Raw genomic sequence first — 20,819 nt, forward strand, 5'->3', positions numbered from 1 at the left:
CCTACTTTGTCACTTGTGAATCGTCCTCCCCCATGTAGGTGGGGAGCCAGGGACCCAAACCAGGATCCTTGCTTAGATCCTTGAGCTTCATACTATGTGCGCTTAACCTGCTGCACTACCGCTAGGCCCTCACCCTCTCTTCTTTTACCCTCTCTCAAAAATATAGAATTAGGGAGTCGGGCAATAGCGCAGTGGGTTAAGCAAAGGTGGCGCAAAATGCAAGGACCGGACCAGCGTTTAAGGATCCCGGTTCTGCAGGGGAGTCGCCTCACAGGCGGTGAAGCAGGTCTGCAGGTGTCTGTCTTTCTCTCCCCCTCTCTGTCTTCCCCTCCTCTCTCCGTTTCTCTCTGTCCTATCCAGCAACAACGACATCAATAACTACAATAATAAAGCAACAAGGGCAACAAAAGGGAATAAATAAATAAACATTTTAAAAAGTAAAAGAAACCTGGGTAGAGAGAGGGCACATCCAGCTGAGTGCACATGTCACAAAACTCAAGAACCAGGGCTCAAAGCCCAGAGTCCACCTGTAACAGTTTCATGAGGAGTAAAACAATGCTGCAGGTGTCTCTCTTTTCCTCTCTTTCTCTTCCTCTCTCTCTCTCCTTCTTCCCTCACAATTGCTGCCTCCACCCAATAAATAAAAGAGCCAGGGGTGGGGGTAGCTAGCATAATGGTTATGCAAAGAGATTTTCATGCCTGAGGTTTCCAAGTCCCAGGTTCCATCCCCGAACCACCATAAACCAGCGCTGAGTAGTTTATCATATTTGCATGATTCTGTATTTTTATTTTCTTTAATATTTTATTTATTAGTGAGAAAGATAGGAGGAGAGAGAGAAAGAACCAGACATCACTTTGGTACATGTGCTGCCAGGGATTTTTGAACTCAGAACCTCATGTTTGAGAGTCCAATGCTTTATCCACTGCACCACCTCTCAGACCACTTGATTTTATATTTTTAAAGAGACAGAGAAAGGCGGAGAGACAAGAGTACTGTTCAGCTATGGCTTGTGGTGGTGCTGGGAATAGAAATAAGTATTTTTTGCCCCCACACCTATGGACATCTAATCTTTGACAAAGGTGCCCAGACTAATAAATGGGGAAAGCAGAGTCTCTTCAACAAATGGTGTTGGAAACAATGGGTTGAAACATGCAGAAGAATGAAACTGAACCACTATATTTCACCAAACACAAAAGTAAATTCCAAGTGGATTAAGGACTTGGATGTTAGACCACAAACTATCAGATACTTAGAGGAAAATATTGGCAGAGCTCTTTTCCGCATAAATTTTAAAGATATCTTCAATGAAACGAACCCAATTACAAAGAAGACTAAGGCAAACATAAACCTATAGGACTACATCAAATTACAAAGCTTCTGCACAGCAAAAGAAACTACTACCCAAACCAAGAGACCCCTCACAGAATGGGAGATCTTTACATCAGACAAGAGTTTAATAACCAACATATATAAAGAGCTTGCCAAACTCAACAACAAGACAACAAATAACCCCATCCAAAAATGGGGGGAGGACATGGACAGAATATTCACCACAGAAGAGATCACATGAAAAAAACACATGAAAAAAATGCTCCAAGTCTTTGATTGTCAGAGAAATGCAAATAAAGACAACAATTAGATACCACTTCACTCCTGTGAGAATGTCATACATCAGAAAAGGTAACAGCAGCAAATGCTGAAGAGGTTGTGGGGTCAAAGGAACCCTCCTGCACTGCTAGTGGGAATATCAATTGGTCTAACCTCTGTGGAAAACAGTCTGGAGAACTCTCAGAAGGCTAGAAATGGACCTACCCCTATAATCCTGCAATTCCTCTCCTGGGGATATATCCTAAGGAACCCAACACACCCATCCAAAAAGATCTGTGTACACATATGTTCTTGGCAGCACAATTTGTAATAGCCAAAACCTGGAAGCAGCCCAGGTGTCCAACAACAGATGAGTGGCTGAGCAAGTTGTGGTCTAGATACACAATGGAATACTACTCAGCTGTAAAAAATGGTGACTTCACTGTTTTCAGTCGATCTTGGATGGACCTTAAAAAAAATCATGTTAATGAAATAAGTCAGAAACAGAAGGATGACTATGGGATGATCTCACTCTCAGGCAGAAGTTGAAAAACAAGATCAGAAGAGAAAACACAAGTAGAACCTGAACTGGAATTGGCGTATTGCACCAAAGTAAAAGACTCTGGGGTGGGTGGGTGGGGAGAATACAGGTCCAAGAAGGCTAACAGAGGACCTAGTGGGGGTTCTATTGTTATGTGGAAAACTGGGAAATGTTATGCATGTACAAACTATTGTATTTACTGTCAAATATAAAACATTAATTCCCCAATAAAGAAATTTTTTTAAAAAATCAAAAAGAAAAAGAAAAAAGAAACCTCCCGCCGTCTGACTTTCAGCACATTGGCGCACACCAATCAGGACTCATCTAACCAGAACCCCGCTCCCCTTCCAAGCTTCACCTCTAGCAGATCTCCTAGAGGGACCACAGACCAGCAAGCGCTGTGATCCTTCACCTCCCCACCCCCAGCAGGTGCTCTCCCCTCCCTACTCCCACAACACTGTAAGAGTCTACATCGTGGTAACAGTGATGTCCAGTGTCACATTATGAAGCTAGTAGGACATAGGGTTGAAGACAATAGGACGATAGGTCTGGAGCAAAAACACCTGCCCCCAACTCCAGCTGGGGGATCTGGCTCACGGGTGGAGCCTCAGCACCACAGGGGTAGCAAATGACACCAGAAGTCCCATAGATAGTCAAATGGTGCTATAGTGCCTCTCTCTCTCTCTCTCTCTCTCTCTCTCTCTCTCTCTCTCCAATTTTCAGAGCAGTGCTCAGCTCTGGCTTATGATGGTATGGGGGATCAAACTCAGGACTTTGGAGCCTCAGGCATGAGAGTCTCTTGGCATAACCATTATGCTATCTACCCCTGCCCTGGTATCTCTTCCTTTCCTTCTCTCTAAATTTTATTACATAGGACAGAGAGAAATTGAGAGAGGACAGGGAGATAAACAGAGGAAAAGAAAGACACCTGCAGACTTGCTTCACTGGTCCTGAAGCGTTCCTCCTGCAGGTGGGGAGTGGAAGCTCAAACCCACGTCCTTGCACATGGTGATACGGGTGCTTAACCAGGTGTACCACCTCCTAGCCCCTCCTCCTCCACATGTAAACTATCATCATCTCATCTCCATTCTAAACTGTGAGCTAGTCAAGGGCTGAGACCCAACCCCATTCACTTTCCTCCCCCTCCCTCATAATACAAGGCTTCCATTGTATTAGCAACACTGAGGCATTTCTTTTTAAAAAGAAAAAATTATTATTATTTATTTTTCCTTTTGTTGCCCTTGTCATTTTATTGTTGTGGTGGTTATTATTGTTGTTGATGATGTCGTTGTTGTTGGATAGGACAGAGAGAAATGGAGAGAGGAGGGGAAGACAGAGAGGGGGAGAGAAAGACAGACACCTGCAGACCTGCTTCACCGCCTGTGAAGCGACTCCCCTGAGGTGGGGAGCCGGGGGCTCGAACTGGGATCCTTAAGTCGGTCCTTGTGCTTCGTGCCACGTGCACTTAACCTGCTGCAGCGCGCCACTGCCCGACTCCCATGTTGAGGCATTTCTGCCTAAACCACGGCCACTCAGATTTCTAATAAAGTGTCTCTCCTCCACTATCTGGAAGTTGAATACATCTCATACTAAACGAAGGCACACTTAGACTTAAAACAGGCAGTGAAATAAGCATCAAAGATATGAAATTTATTTTTAATTATCTAAGAATCTTATGAATGAAAAATACATGAATATCAAAGTGGAATTTATAAATCACTTCCTAAGGAGTGCAAGGTTTAAATGACCATGTGGGTGTTTTCGTAGAACAGCATTTTAGGACTCCTTCATGTTTCCTCAAACCAGCTTCCAAACCAGCACTGAGGGCCAGCAAGATAATAGCTCGCCTGGACAGTGCAGCTGCATTGTCACATACAAGGCTCAGGTTTGAGCCTGACCCCCGCTATGCCGGAAAGCTTCAGTGTTCTGCTATCTTTCCCTTTCTGTGTGTGTCTCTTTAACTCTATCTCTCTAGCTGACAGAGCTGGTTTGGAGCAGTGAAACCTCAGCAACAACAAAAATGGCTGACATTCAAAGTCTAGGTGAGGGGCAGGGAGGTTGCGCAGAGGATTAAGCGCACATAGTGCCAAGCGCAGACTGGCACAAGGGTCCGGTTCGAGCCCCCAGCTCCCCACATGCAGGGGGGTTGCTTCACAAGTGGTGAAGCAGGTCTGCAGGTGTCTATCTTCCTCTCCCCCTCTGTCCTATCCAACAACAGCAGCAACAACAACAACGAATAAAGAGATGGCCACAGGAGCTGTGGATTCGTAGTGCAGGCACCGAGCCCCACAAAAGTCTAGGTGATGCATAAAAACAAATGGTTCTCCTAGCTTTCTTCTACCCTAAAGTCCCTAATCTAATCCTACTTTTTGGTTCCTGTTCATTAACCATCTTGTCTGAACTTAGGTCCTGCCACCTTCCAGACACCAGGCTGCAGATGCTATCATGACTCCACCCTGACTTTTCTGGGCAGACGACCTCACCAGTGCATCCTGGACCCTCACCTCTCCAGAGCTCTGGTCCACTAGGGAAAGATAGAATCAGGCTGGGGATATGGATCGACCTGTCAATGCCCATGCTCAGCAGAGAAGCAGCTACAGAAGCCAGACCTCCTACCTTCTGCTTCCCATAAACAACCTTGACCCAGACTCCCAGCAGGGGAGAAGTGACAGGAGGAAGATAAGAGGACTCTGCACTGCAGCTCCATCAGCACCCAGAGAGAGAGAAGGACAAGGAGAGGGGCATAGGGAGGTAGCTATGGTGTTATGAGTGGCTTAGAGGGAGAGGATTGAATCAGGAAAAGAAGGGGCAACTATGTATAAATGTGGACAGATAGTTGTAGAGAAGATGGTTGGCTTATGTCTAAAACTTTAGGGAAACTGTGGTGGATTGCAGTGGGGAGAGTGAAGATTCAGAACTCTGGTGGTGTAATGGTGTGGATTCAAACCCCTGTCGACATGTAATTCAGTAATATAAAATTTTTAAAAATCAACTCATATCATAATTTAAAAAGTTAACAAGTTCCTTCCTCAATTTTTTCTTTTTACTTTGTTTTGTTGTTGTTATCCTTCCCCATTTGGTCTCACTTCTGGACTAAATTTTTCACTCAGACGGAAAAGGGGGAGGTGGGAGATGGGAAGAGACACTATTAGCACTGGAGTTTCCCGAGACCCCAACACTCCCTAAAGGATATGCCAGGGCTTAAACCTGAGCCACAGACTTAGCAAGATGCACACCCAACCCGATAAGCTATACTCTGCACCTCTGGTTTCCTTTCCGTTATCTATTTTCTTCTTCTTTTTTCCGCCATTGTCACATAACCCTTCATTGAATAACCCTTATTGAAAAAGCCCTTTCTCTGATTTCTTTCCTAGCTGAGCCTTCCCTAGCACCGCTGTCGATGTCATCTATGATGTCATGAGGGTGGCAGCCATCAACACTGTGGCCCACAGACTGAACAGCCCCCAGGACCTCCTAGATGGTTCGAGTTCTCTAGCTAAAGATCATCGCCTCACTTGTTGGACAATGCTGACACTGTCATCAAAGGTGATGTTTCCACTGTGCTTCATATTTTTTCTGCTTCTTTCTGTCTTTTGGTGGTTTCTCAAGACCTTTAACAAGAAGGGCAGAGGCAGAAAGCACTACCCCTGTCTGGGTCTGTTCGTTCCGAATGGTCAGCTTCACTGTAATCCAGTGACCCTCCAATCACCAGTGCCCTTGGCAATGTCAAGGGGAGACAGAATAGTTGGCCAGTCTTGGGGGCCAGGGCAGACATGGCACCCACCGACTTCCGCACTAGTGCACCTCAAGTATATGACTTATGTCTTTGGGGTTAAAGTTGGGCAGCACAGTGAAGGCAACTGGTGTCTGAACCTGGCTTCAGGACAACTAAACAAAGTCACACCTTGGCCTCCTCCAAGCTGAAAGCTATTTCCTTCTTTTTGAAATTAAGTCAATGCTACTCTCACATTACACTACAGAAGACTTGAAAAGATGAATAAAGGAGATGCGATATAAACACTAACAGGACAGAAGGGGGGTGGGGGGTACTGGGTGGTAGCGCAGTGGGTTAATCGCACATGGAGGGGAGCACAAGGACCAGCGTAGGGATTCGTTTGGCCCCCGACTCCTCACCTGCAGAGGAGCTTCACAAGCAGTGAAGCAGGTCTGCAGGTGTCTTTTTCTCCTCCTCTCTGTCTTCCCCTACTCTCTCCATTTCTCTCTGTCCTATGCAATAACAACAAAATGGGGGGAGGCCTCCAGGAGCAGTGGATTCATAGTGCAGACATTGAGCCCCAGTGATAAGCCTGGAGGCAAAAAATAAATAAATAAATAAACAAAAATAAATAGGACCAGGTGGTGGCACACCTAGCTAAGCGCACACATTACAGTGCGCTAGGACCCGGATACAAGCCCCTGGTCCCCACTTGCAGGAGGAAAGCTTCACAAGTGGGGAAGCAAATCTGCAAGTATCTGCCTCTCTCCCTTCCTATTTCTCTCTCCCTTCTAAATTTCTCTCTGTCCTAACAAATAAAATAAGTTATTGGGGAGTGGGGCTGTAGCGCAGCGGGTTAAGCGCAGGTGGCACAAAGCACAAGGACCGGCAGAAGGATCCCGGTTCAAACCCCGGCTCCCCACCTGCACGGGCGTCGCTTCACAGGCGGTGAAGCAGGTCTGCAGGTGTCTATCTTTGTCTCCTCCTCTCTGTCTTCCCCTCCTCTCTCCATTTCTCTCTGTCCTATCCAACAACGACAACAACAATAATAACTACAACAATAAAACAACAAGGGCAACAAAAGGGAATAAATAAATTAAATAAATATAAAAAAATAATAATAATCAGTTATTAAAAAATAAAAATATGGGAGTCGGGCGGTGGCTCAGTGGGTTAAGCGCATGTGGCGCAAAGCGCAGGGACTGGCATAAGGAACCCAGTTCGAGCCCCCGGCTCCTCACCAGCAAGGGAGTCGCTTCACAAGCGGTGAAGCAGGTCTACAGGTGTCTCTCTCTCCCCCTCTGTCTTCCCGTCCTCTCTCTATTTCTCTCTATCCTATCCAACAACGACGACATCAATAACCCCAACAATGTTAAACAACAAGGGCAACAAAAGAGAAAATAAATATTTTTTAAAAAATAAAAATAAATAAATAAATATATTGGAAAAGAGAGAGGCAGGCTGGGAGTATGGATCGACCAGTCAATGCCCATGTTCAGCGGGGAAGCAATTACAGAAGCCAGACCTTCCACCTTCTGCATCCCACAATGACCTTGGGTCCATACTCCCAGAGGGATAAAGAATAGGAAAGCTATCAGGGGAGGGGATGGGATACGGAGTTCTGGTGGTGGGAGTTGTGTGGAGTTGTACCCCTCTTATCCTATGGTTTTGTTAATGTCTCCTTTTTTAAATAAATAAATAAAAATAAAATAAATAAATACTAAATAAATCAAATTCTAGGGGGCCAGGTGGTGGCACACCTGGTTGAGCGCACATGTTACAGTGCACAAGGACCCAGGTTTGAGCCCCTGACCACCACCTGCAGGGGGAAAGCTTCACAAGTGGTGAAGCAGTATTGCAGGTGACTCTCTGTCTCTCTCCCTCTCTATCACCCCCTTCCCTCTCAATTTCTGACTATCTCTATCCAGCAAATACTTAAAAAATTTTAAATAAATAAATAAAATTCTAACTGATAAATAACATTTCCATTTAAAAGCTTCCTACTATTTAAAGAGAGGGAGAGAACACCTTTAGCTAACACTACCTGCATTTGCATCCTCTCTCCAAACCTAGAGGTGGCTAAAATGTTAGTACAGGAGGTATTCTGATTACAGATCAGTAGCACAATCTTCAAGGTCAATCTTAAATCCAAGTGTAACCTTCCCTTGACCTACAAGTTCAGCCTCTTAACTAGCTATATATGTCTTCTGCAGTTGTGAATGGACCATTCCCTAATTAGAGATGATGGGAATGAAATGAGGTAATGTATACAGAAAGGACAGCATCTTTCATGACACAAAATACTCCTTAGTGATCTTACATGTTACCATCATGGTGTGCTTTAAATCCTAATTTTCATAAGTTATGGTACATTTATGAAGTAGAATCTTAACCACTTGAAACATAGTTTTATTCTATCAATATGGGGTGCTTTCCAAACCATACTAAAAAAAAAAAAAAAATTCCTTCTAGCTCTGACCAAGATGGGTCAGAGAAGTTGAGTTCATTGTTCTTAGTAGCTGCGTAGTATTCCATTGTGTGTATATACCACAGCTTTCTCAGCCACTCATCTGTTGTTGGGCACCTGGGTTGCTTCCAGGTTTTAACTATTATGAATTGTGCTGCTATGAACATAGGTATACACACATCTTTTTGGTTGGGTGTTATGGAATCCTTGGTGTATAACCCCAGGAGAGGAATTACTGGATTATATGGAAGGTCCATGTCTAGCCTTGTGAGAGTTTTGCAGACTGCTCTCCACAGAGGCTGGACCAATTTACATTCCCACCAGCAATGCAGAAGGGTTCCTCTGTCCCCCACAGCCTCTCCAGCATTTGTTGCTGCTGTCCTTTTTGATGTATGCCATTCTCACAGGGGTGAGGTGGTATCTCAATGTTGTCTTTATTTGCATCTCTCGGACAATCAGCAACCTGGAGCAGTTTTTCATATTTTTGTTAGCCTTTTGGATCTCCTCTGGAGTGAATGTTCTGTTCATATCCTCTGCCCATTTATGGATGGGGTCATTTGCTTTTTTGGTGCTAAGTTTGCTGAGCCCTTTGTATATTTTGGTGATTAGTCTCTTGTCTGATGTATGGCATGTAAAGATCTTCTCCCATTCTGTGAGGGGTCTCTTTGTTTGTGTGATAGTTTCTTTAGCTGTGCAGAAGCATCTTGGTCAGAGCTAGAAGGAATTATGTTAAGTGAGCTAAGTCAGAAAGATAAAGATGAGTATGGGATGACCCCACTCATCAACAGAAGCTGAGAAAGAAGATCAGAAAGGGAAACTAAAGGCAGGATCTGACTAAACTGAAAGTAGGGCACCAAAGTAAAAACCCTGTGGTGAGCAGGAGGGTGGACATGCGGCTTCCTGGGCCGGTGGGGGGGTTTGGTGGGGGTGGGTGGGTGGGATGGGACACAATCTTTTGGTGATGGGAATGGTGTTTATGTACACACCTATTAAATTGTTGTCATATAAATCACTATTTAATTAATATGAGAAGGGGGAAAAAATTGTATGTCTAACAAAGGGACTTTTCAAAGTTAACCCAATTATCAAATAATGTGATGATAACTGTAACTATCCATTGTCTTCTTGAACCCTAAGACAGCAGGAACCTCACATTTCCACTATAGAGCTTAAACTTCCCCCAGTCCTGGGACCCTAGGGTAGGGCCCACCTTCTCGTATGCTTCTCCCAATTCTTATCAAATAATATTGCATCCGCTGATTGCAACCTAATCAACACAAGTGCCACCCCAGCATGCTTCAATTCAGACTGTGTCCAGAGACTTCACGTGTGGAATGACAACCCTTCAGCTTCATCACTCGGGTGAGACCTTTCCTTTCATAGTATTCTCTAATTCCATCCCAAGCGGTTCACTTCCTAACTAAGTCCCAAAACCTAGATATAGACCAGGTTCCAGGAAATAGAGCATATGTTCACAGGTATCCATAAACCAGGGCAAATATATACCTGAAAGCAGTAATACACTAGAGTTTGCAGTGAGTACCCCCCAACACTTTATCTCCACTATGCTAACCTTTGGGTCCACTCTTCAACAATTTGTTTGGCTTCGTTAGTTAACTCTCTTTTCAGCCCCCAGGTTCCAGATGCCATCAGGATGCCCACTAGGCTTCCCTGGACTGAAGACCCCACCAATGTGTCCTGGAGCTCCGCTTCCCCAGAGACTCACCCTACTAGGGAAAGAGAGAGGCAGACTGGGAGTATGGATCAACCAGTCAACGCCCATGTTCAGCGGGGAAGCAATTACAGAAGCCAGACCTCCCACCTTCTGCAACCCACAACGACCCTGGGTCCATGCTCCCAGAAGGATAGAGAATGGGAAAGCTAGTGGGGAGGGGACGGGATACAGAGATTAGGTGGTGGGAATTGTGTGGAGTTGTATCCCCCCATCCTATGATTTTGTTAATGTCTCCTTTCTTAATTAAATTAATTTAAAAAAAAGAACACAGCAATGTGTATGGTACCACTTTTATTTTTAAAATGCCAATATTGGGGGCAGGCAGTGTCACACCTGGCTAAGCACACACATTACAGTGTGCAAGGACCCAGGTTCAAGTACCTGGCCCCCACCTGAAGGGGGAAAGCTTCACGAGTAGTGAAGCAGTGCTGCAAGTGTCTCTGTCTCTTCACCTCTCTACCTTCCCCTCCCCTCTCAATTTCTGTCTCTATCCAATAAGAAGTACATACAAAGATTTCTTTTTAATGTAGATATTTAACACAATTTGTAATAGCCAAAACCTGGAAGCAACCCAGGTGTCCAACAATATGCATGGGTGGTTATGATCGTGGCTGAACAAGTTGTGGTCTATATACACAATGGAATACTACTCAGCTACAAGAAATGGTGACTTCACTGTTTTCAGCCCATCTTGGGTGGAACTTGAAGGAATCATGTTAAATGAGGTAAGTCAGAAACAGAAGGATGAATATGACAGAAGTTGAAAAACAAGATCAGAAGAGAAAACACAAGTAGAACCTGAACTGGAATTGGCGTATTGCACCAAAGTAAAAGACTCTGGGGTGGGTGGGGAGAATACAGATCCAAGAAAGATGACAGAGGACCTGGGGGGGAGGGCGGTGGAGAAAAAGAAAAACAAGATCAGAAGAGAAAACACTGCGTAGAACCTGGGCTGGAGTTGGTGCATTGCAGCAAAGTCAAAGACTCTGGGGTGGGTGGAAGGGGGGTTCAGGTCCTGGAACAGGATGACAGAGGACCTAGTGGGGCTTGTATTGTTATGCAGAAGACTGGGAAGTGTCATGCATGTGCAAACTACTGTATTTACTGTTGACTGTAAAACATGAATCCCCCAATAAAGAAAAAAAATGCAGATATTTATATGCACATACATTTGTACATTCACACGTTTCTGGATGAATCCACCAGAAACTACTATTAAAGATTGTCTCTGATGAGGAAAGCTGAAGAGCTAAGAAGATTGGGTAAAAGAGAGTTTTATATTTTAACTTTTGTTAAATTTTACTATTTACTTATTTTTGATAGAGACAGAAATTAAGAAGGAAGGGGCTGACAGAGAGGAAGACTGGGAAAGACACATAGAACACTGCTTCACGCCTCAGGAGGCTTAACCCCTGCAGGTGGGGACTGGGGGCTGAACTCTGGGACCCTAAGCAAGGTAATACATAAATTCCACTCTACAGAGTGCACTTGGGCTCAATCCCTATTTTAACTTTTTTTTTTTTTTACTACATAAATTTATTCCTTTTTGTACTTTTCAAATTGGGTGTCATTACCTATTTCAAAAATTCAAAAAAGATCTTTGTATTATGATCCAACTCTTCTATCAAAATATGCTATTATATGTTAAGTGAATTGTGACAAACTGCAGAAAAACCTACAGTGATTTGTTTTTATTCCCGGAACCAGGGCCTCATGTGGGGAAAGGAGAGGAACAGAAGTAGGGGAGTCACCACAGCAGCAGGCATTCTCCTCTCCCCTTGCCAAGATGCTCCCATGTGGCTGAACCCGGGCGACTCTTGGCAAGTCACTCGCCCTACCCCAAGAGCTATCTGGCCCAAAGCTAAGGTGATTTAATCATCTAACTATCAGTCTAATACTATTTTCAGCTTTATCACTAGTAATAGCCATAAACTGCTGCAGTTTTAACTAAATAATCCAACTCAGTCAATTTATTAAAATGCATGTGAAAGGATGCTTATAGAAAAAGGAGCCCAAAACTTGGACTTGGTAACACCCATGCACAAGTAATAACAAATCAAAGAATAAAGTAAGCCTTTTAGCAAAGAACATTCCACTGAAGCTTTCTATGTTAACTCTCTTTTCAGCCACCAGGTTCCAGATGCCAGCAGAATGCCAACCAGACTTCCCTGGACGGATGACCCCACCAATGTGTCCTGGAGCCCCGGCTTCCCCAGAGCCCCACCCCACTAGGGAAAGAGAGAGACAGGCTGGGAGTATGGATCCACCTGTCAACGCCCATGTTCAGCAGGGAAGCAATTACAGAAGCCAGACCTTGGGAGTCGGGCAGTAGCATAGCGATTAAACGCAGGTGGCGCAAAGCGCAGGGACCGGCATAAGGATCCCGGTTCGAGCCCCCGGCTCCCCACCTGCAGGGGAGTCGCTTCACAAGTGAAGCAGGTCTGCAGGTGTCTGTCTTTCTCCCCCCCTCTCTGTCTCCCCCTCCTCTCTCCATTTCTCTCTGTCCTATCCAACAATGAAGACGCCAAAAGAAAAAAAAAAAAGTAATAGCTACAACAATAAAACAAGGGCAAAAACAAAGGGAAAATGAATAAATAAAAAGAAAAAGAAGCCAGACCTTCCATCTTCTGCATCCCACAGCGACCTTGGGTCCATACTCCCAGAGGGATACAGAACAGGAAAGCTATCAGGGGAGGGGACGGGATACCGAGTTCTGGTGGTGGGAACTGTGTGGAGTTGTACCCCTCTTATCCTATGGTTTTGTTAATGTCTCCTTTTTAAAATAAATTTAAAATTTTTTTTTAAAAAGAAAGAAAAGATCCTTCAATCTGAGAATGTGGATTTAAGTGCCCAAGGGCCAGAAGAAGAGTCGACTGGGGGCCCCAGACGTGGCTTCTAGACCCAGTCAGTACCTGGCCCCTGTCTCCAAAGCCTGAAAAGCCCACCAGGCGGGAAGCGTCCCCGGCTCCCAAGCCCAAACTCGCTTCCCTTCCAGCCAGGAGCCAGCTTCCACATCTGGGCTCCCCAGGTCTCAGCTCACACAAAGCTCTGGGCCGCCCTCTCCCCCCTCCCCCGAATAAGTCCTCCCGGGCCGGCGGCCTTGGTGCTCGGGGCTCCCTCGTGGGCAGCAGTCACGGGACGAGCAAGAGAGCGGGGAGGTCGCCCTCCTACAGCGGGGAGGTGGGAGGGCTTCCTGCCAAGTCACTGACCTTTCCAAAGGGGGTTTCCAGGGGTGGAGGCGAGAGGGGCGAGAGCAGAGGCCCAGGCCCCGCACCCAAAGCATCTCCCTCTCAGCCGGCTCTGCACTACGCGCAGGGTAACCAAGGGCGACCAGGGGGGCGCCATCTTGAGCTCCGTACAAGGGGAGGAAAACTTTATTGAAACGCACAAGAGGACAGCGGCACCGACAAAGGCAACGTGAATGAGCAGCTCTAGCACGGAACACAAACTCTAGTATCCAGGAGGCGGGCTGCACGCCCGCACCTGGCAGGCCTTCCGGACTGCAGCACAGGACTGCGACGTCCAGCATGCAACGCGGCGGCGGCCGGGGCGGGGCGAGAGGGAGAGCGGGAGGGGCGGGGCCGGGGGCGGGGCGAGAGGGAAGGGGCGGGGCGAGAGGGAGAGCGGGAGGGGAGGGGCCGGGGACGGGGCGAGAGGGAAGGGGCGGGGCCGGGGCGAGAGGGAGAGCGGGAGGGGCGGGGCCGGGGGCGGGGCTCTGGGCTGGGGGAATTGCTAGAATTACAGGCCCACTGTGGGCAACCGATGAGGTGCAAAAGGTGTTCAAAGATGTGGAACATGAGGGTGCAGGCCGGTGTGGAACCTGGTTGAGCGCACAAGTTACAGTCGCAAGGACCTGGGTTCAAGCCCCCGCTCTCCACCTCAGGAAGTTTTGAAAGTGGTGAAGCAGGACTGCGAGTGTTATTCTCTCTTTCTTCATAGAGATAGAGGTATATCCCTTCTCTTTTTTGATTTCTGACAAATAAAGATTGAAGGGGCTGGTGGTGGTACACCTGATTGAGCGCACATGTTACAGTGCACAAGGACCCAGGTTCGAGCTCCCAGTCCCCACCTGCAGGGAGAAAGCTTCACAAGTGGTGAAACAGTGCTGCAGATGTCTCTCTGTCACTCACCCTATCTCCCCTTTCCCTCACGATTTCTGTCTCTAGCCAATAAATAATAAAGATAATAAAAAATATATTTTTTAAGGTTTAAAAAAATTATTTGGAACCTGGTACTTGTGCTGCCAGGGACTGAACTTGGGACCTCATGGTCAAGAATCCAGTGCTTTATCCACTTCACCACCTCCCGGACCACTAGAAAACATTTCTTTAAAAAGCAAGTATTCCAAAAACAAGGAGCAGTAGGGGGGTAAGGCAGCCAAGCAAAATGTCTAAAGTATAGGAAAGGGAAAGGCAGATTTCCATTGTGTGGAAATTAAATAAAAAGACTACACTAAAAAGAATTTCAGGACATTAGTTGGGCTACAATAGAAGGATGATTCCAAAGAAACAGAAAAAGGAGAGAAAAGTTTAGTAAAATAATTTGGAGACATCTCTAATGTCTCTGCTAGAGCCTTTATGGAAAAATGTCTACTATGTTTCTCAAAAATCCACTTACACCTTTGCTACCTTTAATTACACTGTTTCAAACTGTTCCTCTAAGCAATAGAATGCCCTTAGGAATAAAACATATGTCAAAAAAAGACCCACAAATTATTTGAAGACCAAAAAAGGGGGGAAAGGAACTTCAGTCATATAAAGAAAATTAAAAGCTTTGTAAGACTGGGGCAGTGTATCAACTGGTGGATCACTGAATATTACTTATTTATTTATTTATTGTTATTGTTATTGTTGGGGCTCAGTGCCTGCACTAAGAATCCACTGCTCCTGGTGGCCATCTTTTTCTCCATTATTGTTGCTACTGCTGTTGTTGTTGGATAGGACAACGAGAAATGGAGAGAGGAAGGGAAGACAGAGAGGGAAAGAAAGATAAGACACCTGCAGACCTGCTTCACTGCTTATGAAGTGGCCCCACCTGCATGTGGGGAACCAAGGGTCCGAACTGGGATCCTTGCACGGGTCCTTGCACTTCACACTATGTGCACTTAACCTGGTGTGCTACCACCTGGTCCCCAATTCTATTCTATTTTATTCACTTATTTCTTTTTTACCAGAGCACTGCTCAGCTCTGAATTATGGTGGTGATGGGAAATTGAGAGGAATGCAATGGGGGATATGGAAAGGGAGAGGGAGAGAGATGCCTGCAGACCTGCTTCACGTCTCATGAAGCTTCCCATTATAACATAGTCCTGGTGGCCCTCGCCACTGCAATCAGACAAGAAAGAGATATCAAAGTTATACATATTGGAAAGGAAAAAAATCAAGCAATTAGTAATTGTTGACAACAGGATAATATATGTACCTAGAGACTCCTAAAGAAACTAAAGAAATTATGAAAAATAATTAATAAATTCAGTAAAGCAGCAGTATACAAAATTAACAACTTTATATCTGAGGCATTTCTATATATAAATGATGAGTTAGAGGAAAGGGAATTGGAGAACTTAATCCCATTTACAATTTAAGCAATAAAATAAAATGGTTCAGAGTGAATTTCACAAAGGAAGTGAAAAATCTTTTTTTTTTATTTTTTAGTGGCACAAGACATGAAAATAAGTTATCTTTATTATTTTTTACTAGAGTATTGCTCAGCTCTGGTTTACAATCATGCTGGGGATGGAACCTGGGATCCCCCATAGCTCAAGCATTAAAGTCTCTTGCTCTACTGATAGTATTTTCTCCTCAGTCAAAAGTGAAAATTATTTTTTTAATTTTATTTATTTATTTATTGGATAGAGACAGAAATCTAGAGGGAAGGGAGGGATAGGGAGGGTGAGAGACAGACAGACACCTGCAACACTGCTTCACCACTTGCAAAGCTTTCCCCCCTGAAGGTGGGGACTGGGGACTCGAACCTAGGTCCTTGCGCACTGTAACATGTGCACTCAACTAGGTGAGCCACTACCCAGCCCCCAAGTGAAAATGATTTTTATTTATTCGGCTTCACTGATGACAGAGAAGCTTTCAGTGTAGGCTCTACAGATGACTAGACCTGAATACCTTTCAAGCAAGATCTTAGCTGATTCTAGAATAGTTCGTTTCAAAATTGAGTATCTGTTGCCTAAACCCAAACTGGAGACAACTAAGGGAGCAGATAAGGAGAGTGTCTTGAGGCCTCTACTGTCTATCTATATACACCATTCCTAAGGGCCTCATTTTCCCAGCAGGTACCTCACTTAGGCCAAGCAGTTCTCACTAGCTTCAAAGAGAGATGGGCATCTACAGCTCTGAGTCTGCAGGACCCCGGCTTCTCAGCAGAAATACATGCTACAGTTCTTGATCCTCGTCTTCATTTCTTTGGTCCAAATCAACTCAGCTGGATTTTGAAGCTTTTGTTCTTGGAAACAGTCAACTGTTCTTGAAACTATAAAATCTGTTTGGCTTGATGGAAATGCTTAGAAGAAGTCATATTTAGTTTATAGACCAGGAGGCAGAGCTGACGGTGCTGTATATATTAGAACACGTAATGTTGTCATCAAATAACCTGAATGTATTCTGCAGGTAATTTTATGTTGCTTCCTAATTTTTCCCCTTTTTTATTATTGTTGTTGTTATTGCTGTCTCTGTTGTTGGATAGGACACAGAGAAATCAAGAGAGAAGAGGAAGACAGAGAGGGAAAGACAGGCGGGGAGTCAGGGCTCGAACCGGAATCCTTATGCTGGATGTTGCACTTTGCGCTAAGTGCACTTAACCCGCTGTGCTTCCGCCTGCTTCCTAATTTTTTATTTATTTATTTTATTTATAAAAAGGAAACGTTGACAAAACCATAGGATAAGAGGGGTACAACTCCACACAATTCCCACCACCAGATCTCTGTATCCCATCCCCTCCCCTGATAGCTTTCCTATTCTTTATCCCTCTGGGAGTATGGACCCAAGGTCACTGTGGGATTCAGAAGGTGGAAGGTCTGGCTTCTGTAATTGCTTCCCTGCTAAACATGGGTGTTAACTGGTCGATCCATACTCCCAGCCTGTCTCTCTCTTTCCCTAGTGGGGATGGGCTCTGAAGTAGTGGAGCTCCAGGACATATTGGTGGGGTCTTCTGTCCAGGGAAGTCTGGTCAGCATCCTGCTGGCATCTGGAACCTGATGGCTGAAAAGAGAGTTAACATACAAAGTCGAACAAATTGTTGACCAATCATGGACCTAAAGGCTGGAATAGTGCAGATGAAGAGTTGGGGGTTGCTCCATTTTGTAGATAGCTAGTCGGCATATTTTAGTTATATTCCAAAGGGCCTGTGGCTACACTAGCTTTTTTTGTTTCCCCTGAGCCTGAAATCTGATGTGCAGGTGGATCCAAGTTATTGTCTGGGGAGATAATGCTGCTTCCTAATTTTAAAAAAGTTTATTTCATGAGAGAGAGACAGAGAGAGAGGATGGTGAGAGCACTACCCTGGCATATGTAGCACCAAGGATCAAACCTAGGGTTTCAGGCATTCAAGTCCTGCATTCCAATGACTAAATCATTTTCTCAGCTGCAATTTTGTTTTGTTTTGTATCTATCTATGTATGTAAATAGATAGATTTTTTTTTTTAACCAAAGCACTGATCAGCTGTGGTTTATGCTAGTGTGAGAGATTGAATCTGAGATTCTGGAGCTTCGGGCATAAGAGTCTACTTGCGGGAGTCCAGCGGTGGCGCAGTGGGTTAAGCGCATGTGGCGCAAAGCACAAGGACAGGCATAAGGATCCCGGTTCAAGCTCCCGGCTCCCCACCTGCAGGTCTGCAGGTGTCTGTCTATCTCTCCCCCCTCTGTCTTCCCCTCCTGTCTCCATTTCTCTCTGTCCTATCCAACAACAATAATAATAACTACAACATCAATACCAACAATAATAACTACAACAATAAAACAATAAGGGCAACAAAAGGGAATAAATATTTAAAAACTTTTTTTAAAAAGAGTTTGCTTGCATAAACATTATGCTATCTACCCCTGCCCTTCAGCTGCAAGTTTTAAAAATATTTATATACTATTGCCACTAAGACTACTGCTGGGGTCCAGTGCCTGCATGACAAATCCACCACTCCTGGTGGCCATGTTTTCTTTATTTTATTTGATAGAGCAGAGAGAAATCAAGCAGGGAGAAGGAAAATAGAGAAAGGGCAGCACAGTTTACAAGCACCACTTGTAAAGCTTCCCTCCTGCAGGTGGAAACCAGAAGCTTGAACCTAGGTCCTTGTGCCACCACCCAGACCTCCAGCAGCAACTTCCATTTTTTGAGAAGGGGGAAAGACCAGCATATCATTCATCTCTGGTGTCTGTGACACAGGGGCCTCTGGTGTGCAAGTCTTATATTCTACCATTAGGCTATCTCTCAATCCCCCACACACACACTTGAAAAATACTGTTCTGTTTACAAGTCCTATTTTCAGCTTTAACTTGACACTTTACAACCAGGAAAATTATCTTTTAATGCAATTACTCTTATATAATAATTATGATCTCAAGAGCCCATAAAATGATTAAAGGGCATTTTCTAAAAAATAGATTTCTAAATTTATTTATTTATTTATTTATTTATTTTTATTGTTGTAGTTATTATTGTTGTCTTCGTTGTTGGATAGGACAGAGAGAAACGGAGAGAGGAGGGGAAGACAGAGAGGGGGAGAGAAAGATAGACACCTGCAGACCTGCTTCACCGCCTGTGAAGCGACTCCCCTGCAGGTGGGGAGCCGGGGTTCGAACCGGGATCCTTATGCCGGTCCTTGTGCTTTGCGCCACCTGCGCTTAACCCGCTGCGCTACAGCCCGACTCCCGATTTCTAAATTTAAATTATGCAATTTTTCTGCTTATAGCTTTGGTAGTATATCTAATTTGTTATTATTATTACCACCATTAGATACTTATGAAATGGCAAGTATAGAGGTTGACCTCCATAAATATTCAAGACTTTAGGTCTAAAATGTTTTTAATCACTGATTTCAAAAGTTGACACAAATATCTGTTATCTTTTTTTTTTAACATTTATTAGTTTTGACTCATTCTAGCATGTTATACATATCAGCACCTGTGCCCATTTAGCAAAGAATTTCAGTACAAATCACTCTGAATTGAATAGATATCTCTAAGAAGCATGACAATTGTTGCAATATTTTTAGAAACTGAAACAAGGAAATAAACAACTTCAGTAAAAGTGATTTAAATAACAAATAACATATCTTTATAAACAGCTTATCTCCTTGAGAACAAAGAATAAACAAGGAGACAAGGTTTTTGGGTTTTTTTTTCTCCTTCCACTATTAAAGCAGATCACAATATGAATGGGTGAGATGTCATAAATAATTGGAGAAAATCACAGAGTAATCTTCGACAAAAACATCTGATTTATTTAAATTGTCAGCTTGTCTTATTAGAACCTTTATTTAACCTTGTTATCCACAATGCAGTATTGAAGCTGGTTTGTCAAAAAATATATATACTTTGGATCTAACCGTATTTTGAAAATTTTGACTTTCTCAAATGCAAGTTATAGTAATGTAAACCTCTTGAGGCAGCTGTTTTACTTAAGACCTAATTAATTACCATCGAGTAAGGCTGAAATGCTTATTAAAGCCAATTTAAAAAAATTTATATTTATTTTACCTTTTGTTGCCCTTTTTTTAAAATTTTTATTGTTGTTGTAGTTATTGTTGTTGTTATTAATGTCATCGTTGTTGGATAGGACAGAAATAAATGGAGAAAAGAGGGGAAGACAGAGAGGGGGAGAGAAAGACAGACACCTGAATACCTGCTTCACCGCCTCTGAAGTGACCCCCCTGCAGGTGGGGAGCCGGGGGCTCGAACCCGGATCCTTACACCAGTCCTTGTGCTTTGAGCCACATGCGCTAAACCCGCTGCGCTACCGCCGGACTCCCTGTTTTTTTTTTTTTTTATTGTTGTAGTTATTGTTGTTGTTATTGATGTCATTGTTGTTAGATAGGACAGAGAGAAATGGAGAGAGGAGGGGAAGACAGGAGGAGAGAAAGACAGACACCTGCAGACCTGCTTCACCGCCTGTGAAGCAACTCCCCTGCAGGTGGGGAGCCAGGGGCTCGAACCGGGATCCTTCCTTCGGTCCTTGCGCTTTGCACCATGTGCGCTTAACCCAATGCGCTACCGCCCGACTCCCAAAAGCCAATATTTTCTATCTAAAACAACAGTAAATAAGCTAAGACTTTGACACCTTCCATCAACAGATGAGTTCAGATTTCTGGTCAGTTGGATCATTAAGCTTTGCGCTCCTCGGCTCACCAACACTGCATTCACATTATCTCTGCGCACAGACCCAGCCTCTCAGATGCCGCTCAAGGTCTCACTTTCAGGTCTTCCAACCAATCATGTTCTTCCTTTCAGGGTTTGCCATCGTTTCTGAGGCCGTCCTAAATCATTTCTAGGGCTGGCAAGAGAACTTAACTGAAGAGAGTGCCGACTTTGTCTGACGCATTACCCAAGTTCAAGTTCGGCTTCCACCACACTGGAAGAAAAGTTCTGTGCTGGGGGGGGGGGGGGGGGGAGGGTGGTGGTGCACCTGGCTGGGTGCACATGTTACAGTGAGCAAGGACCCAGTTTCAAGCCCCCCCCCATCCCCACCTTTAGGGGGAAAGCTTTGGGAGTGGGAAAGCAGGTGACTCTATGTCTCTCTCTCCCTTTCTATTTCTCGCAGTCTATATCCAAT

General features: G+C 44.5%; 1 protein-coding gene across 1 annotated transcript in view; it reads right to left on the bottom strand.

Annotated features, from left to right (window-relative positions):
• AFG1L (AFG1 like ATPase) overlaps positions 1-13,544 on the bottom strand; it is a 196,686-nt gene extending 183,142 nt beyond the window's left edge. Inside the window, exon 1 of the mRNA XM_007535470.3 lies at positions 13,256-13,544. Within this exon, the coding sequence (XP_007535532.1) occupies positions 13,256-13,391 (136 nt within the window). The 5' untranslated portion in view covers positions 13,392-13,544. The remainder of the gene's footprint in view (positions 1-13,255) is intronic.
• Between the last annotated feature and the right edge of the window lie 7,275 nt (positions 13,545-20,819).

Source organism: Erinaceus europaeus, chromosome 4 (genome assembly GCF_950295315.1).
Source record: "Erinaceus europaeus chromosome 4, mEriEur2.1, whole genome shotgun sequence".
Lineage (NCBI taxonomy): Eukaryota > Metazoa > Chordata > Mammalia > Eulipotyphla > Erinaceidae > Erinaceus > Erinaceus europaeus.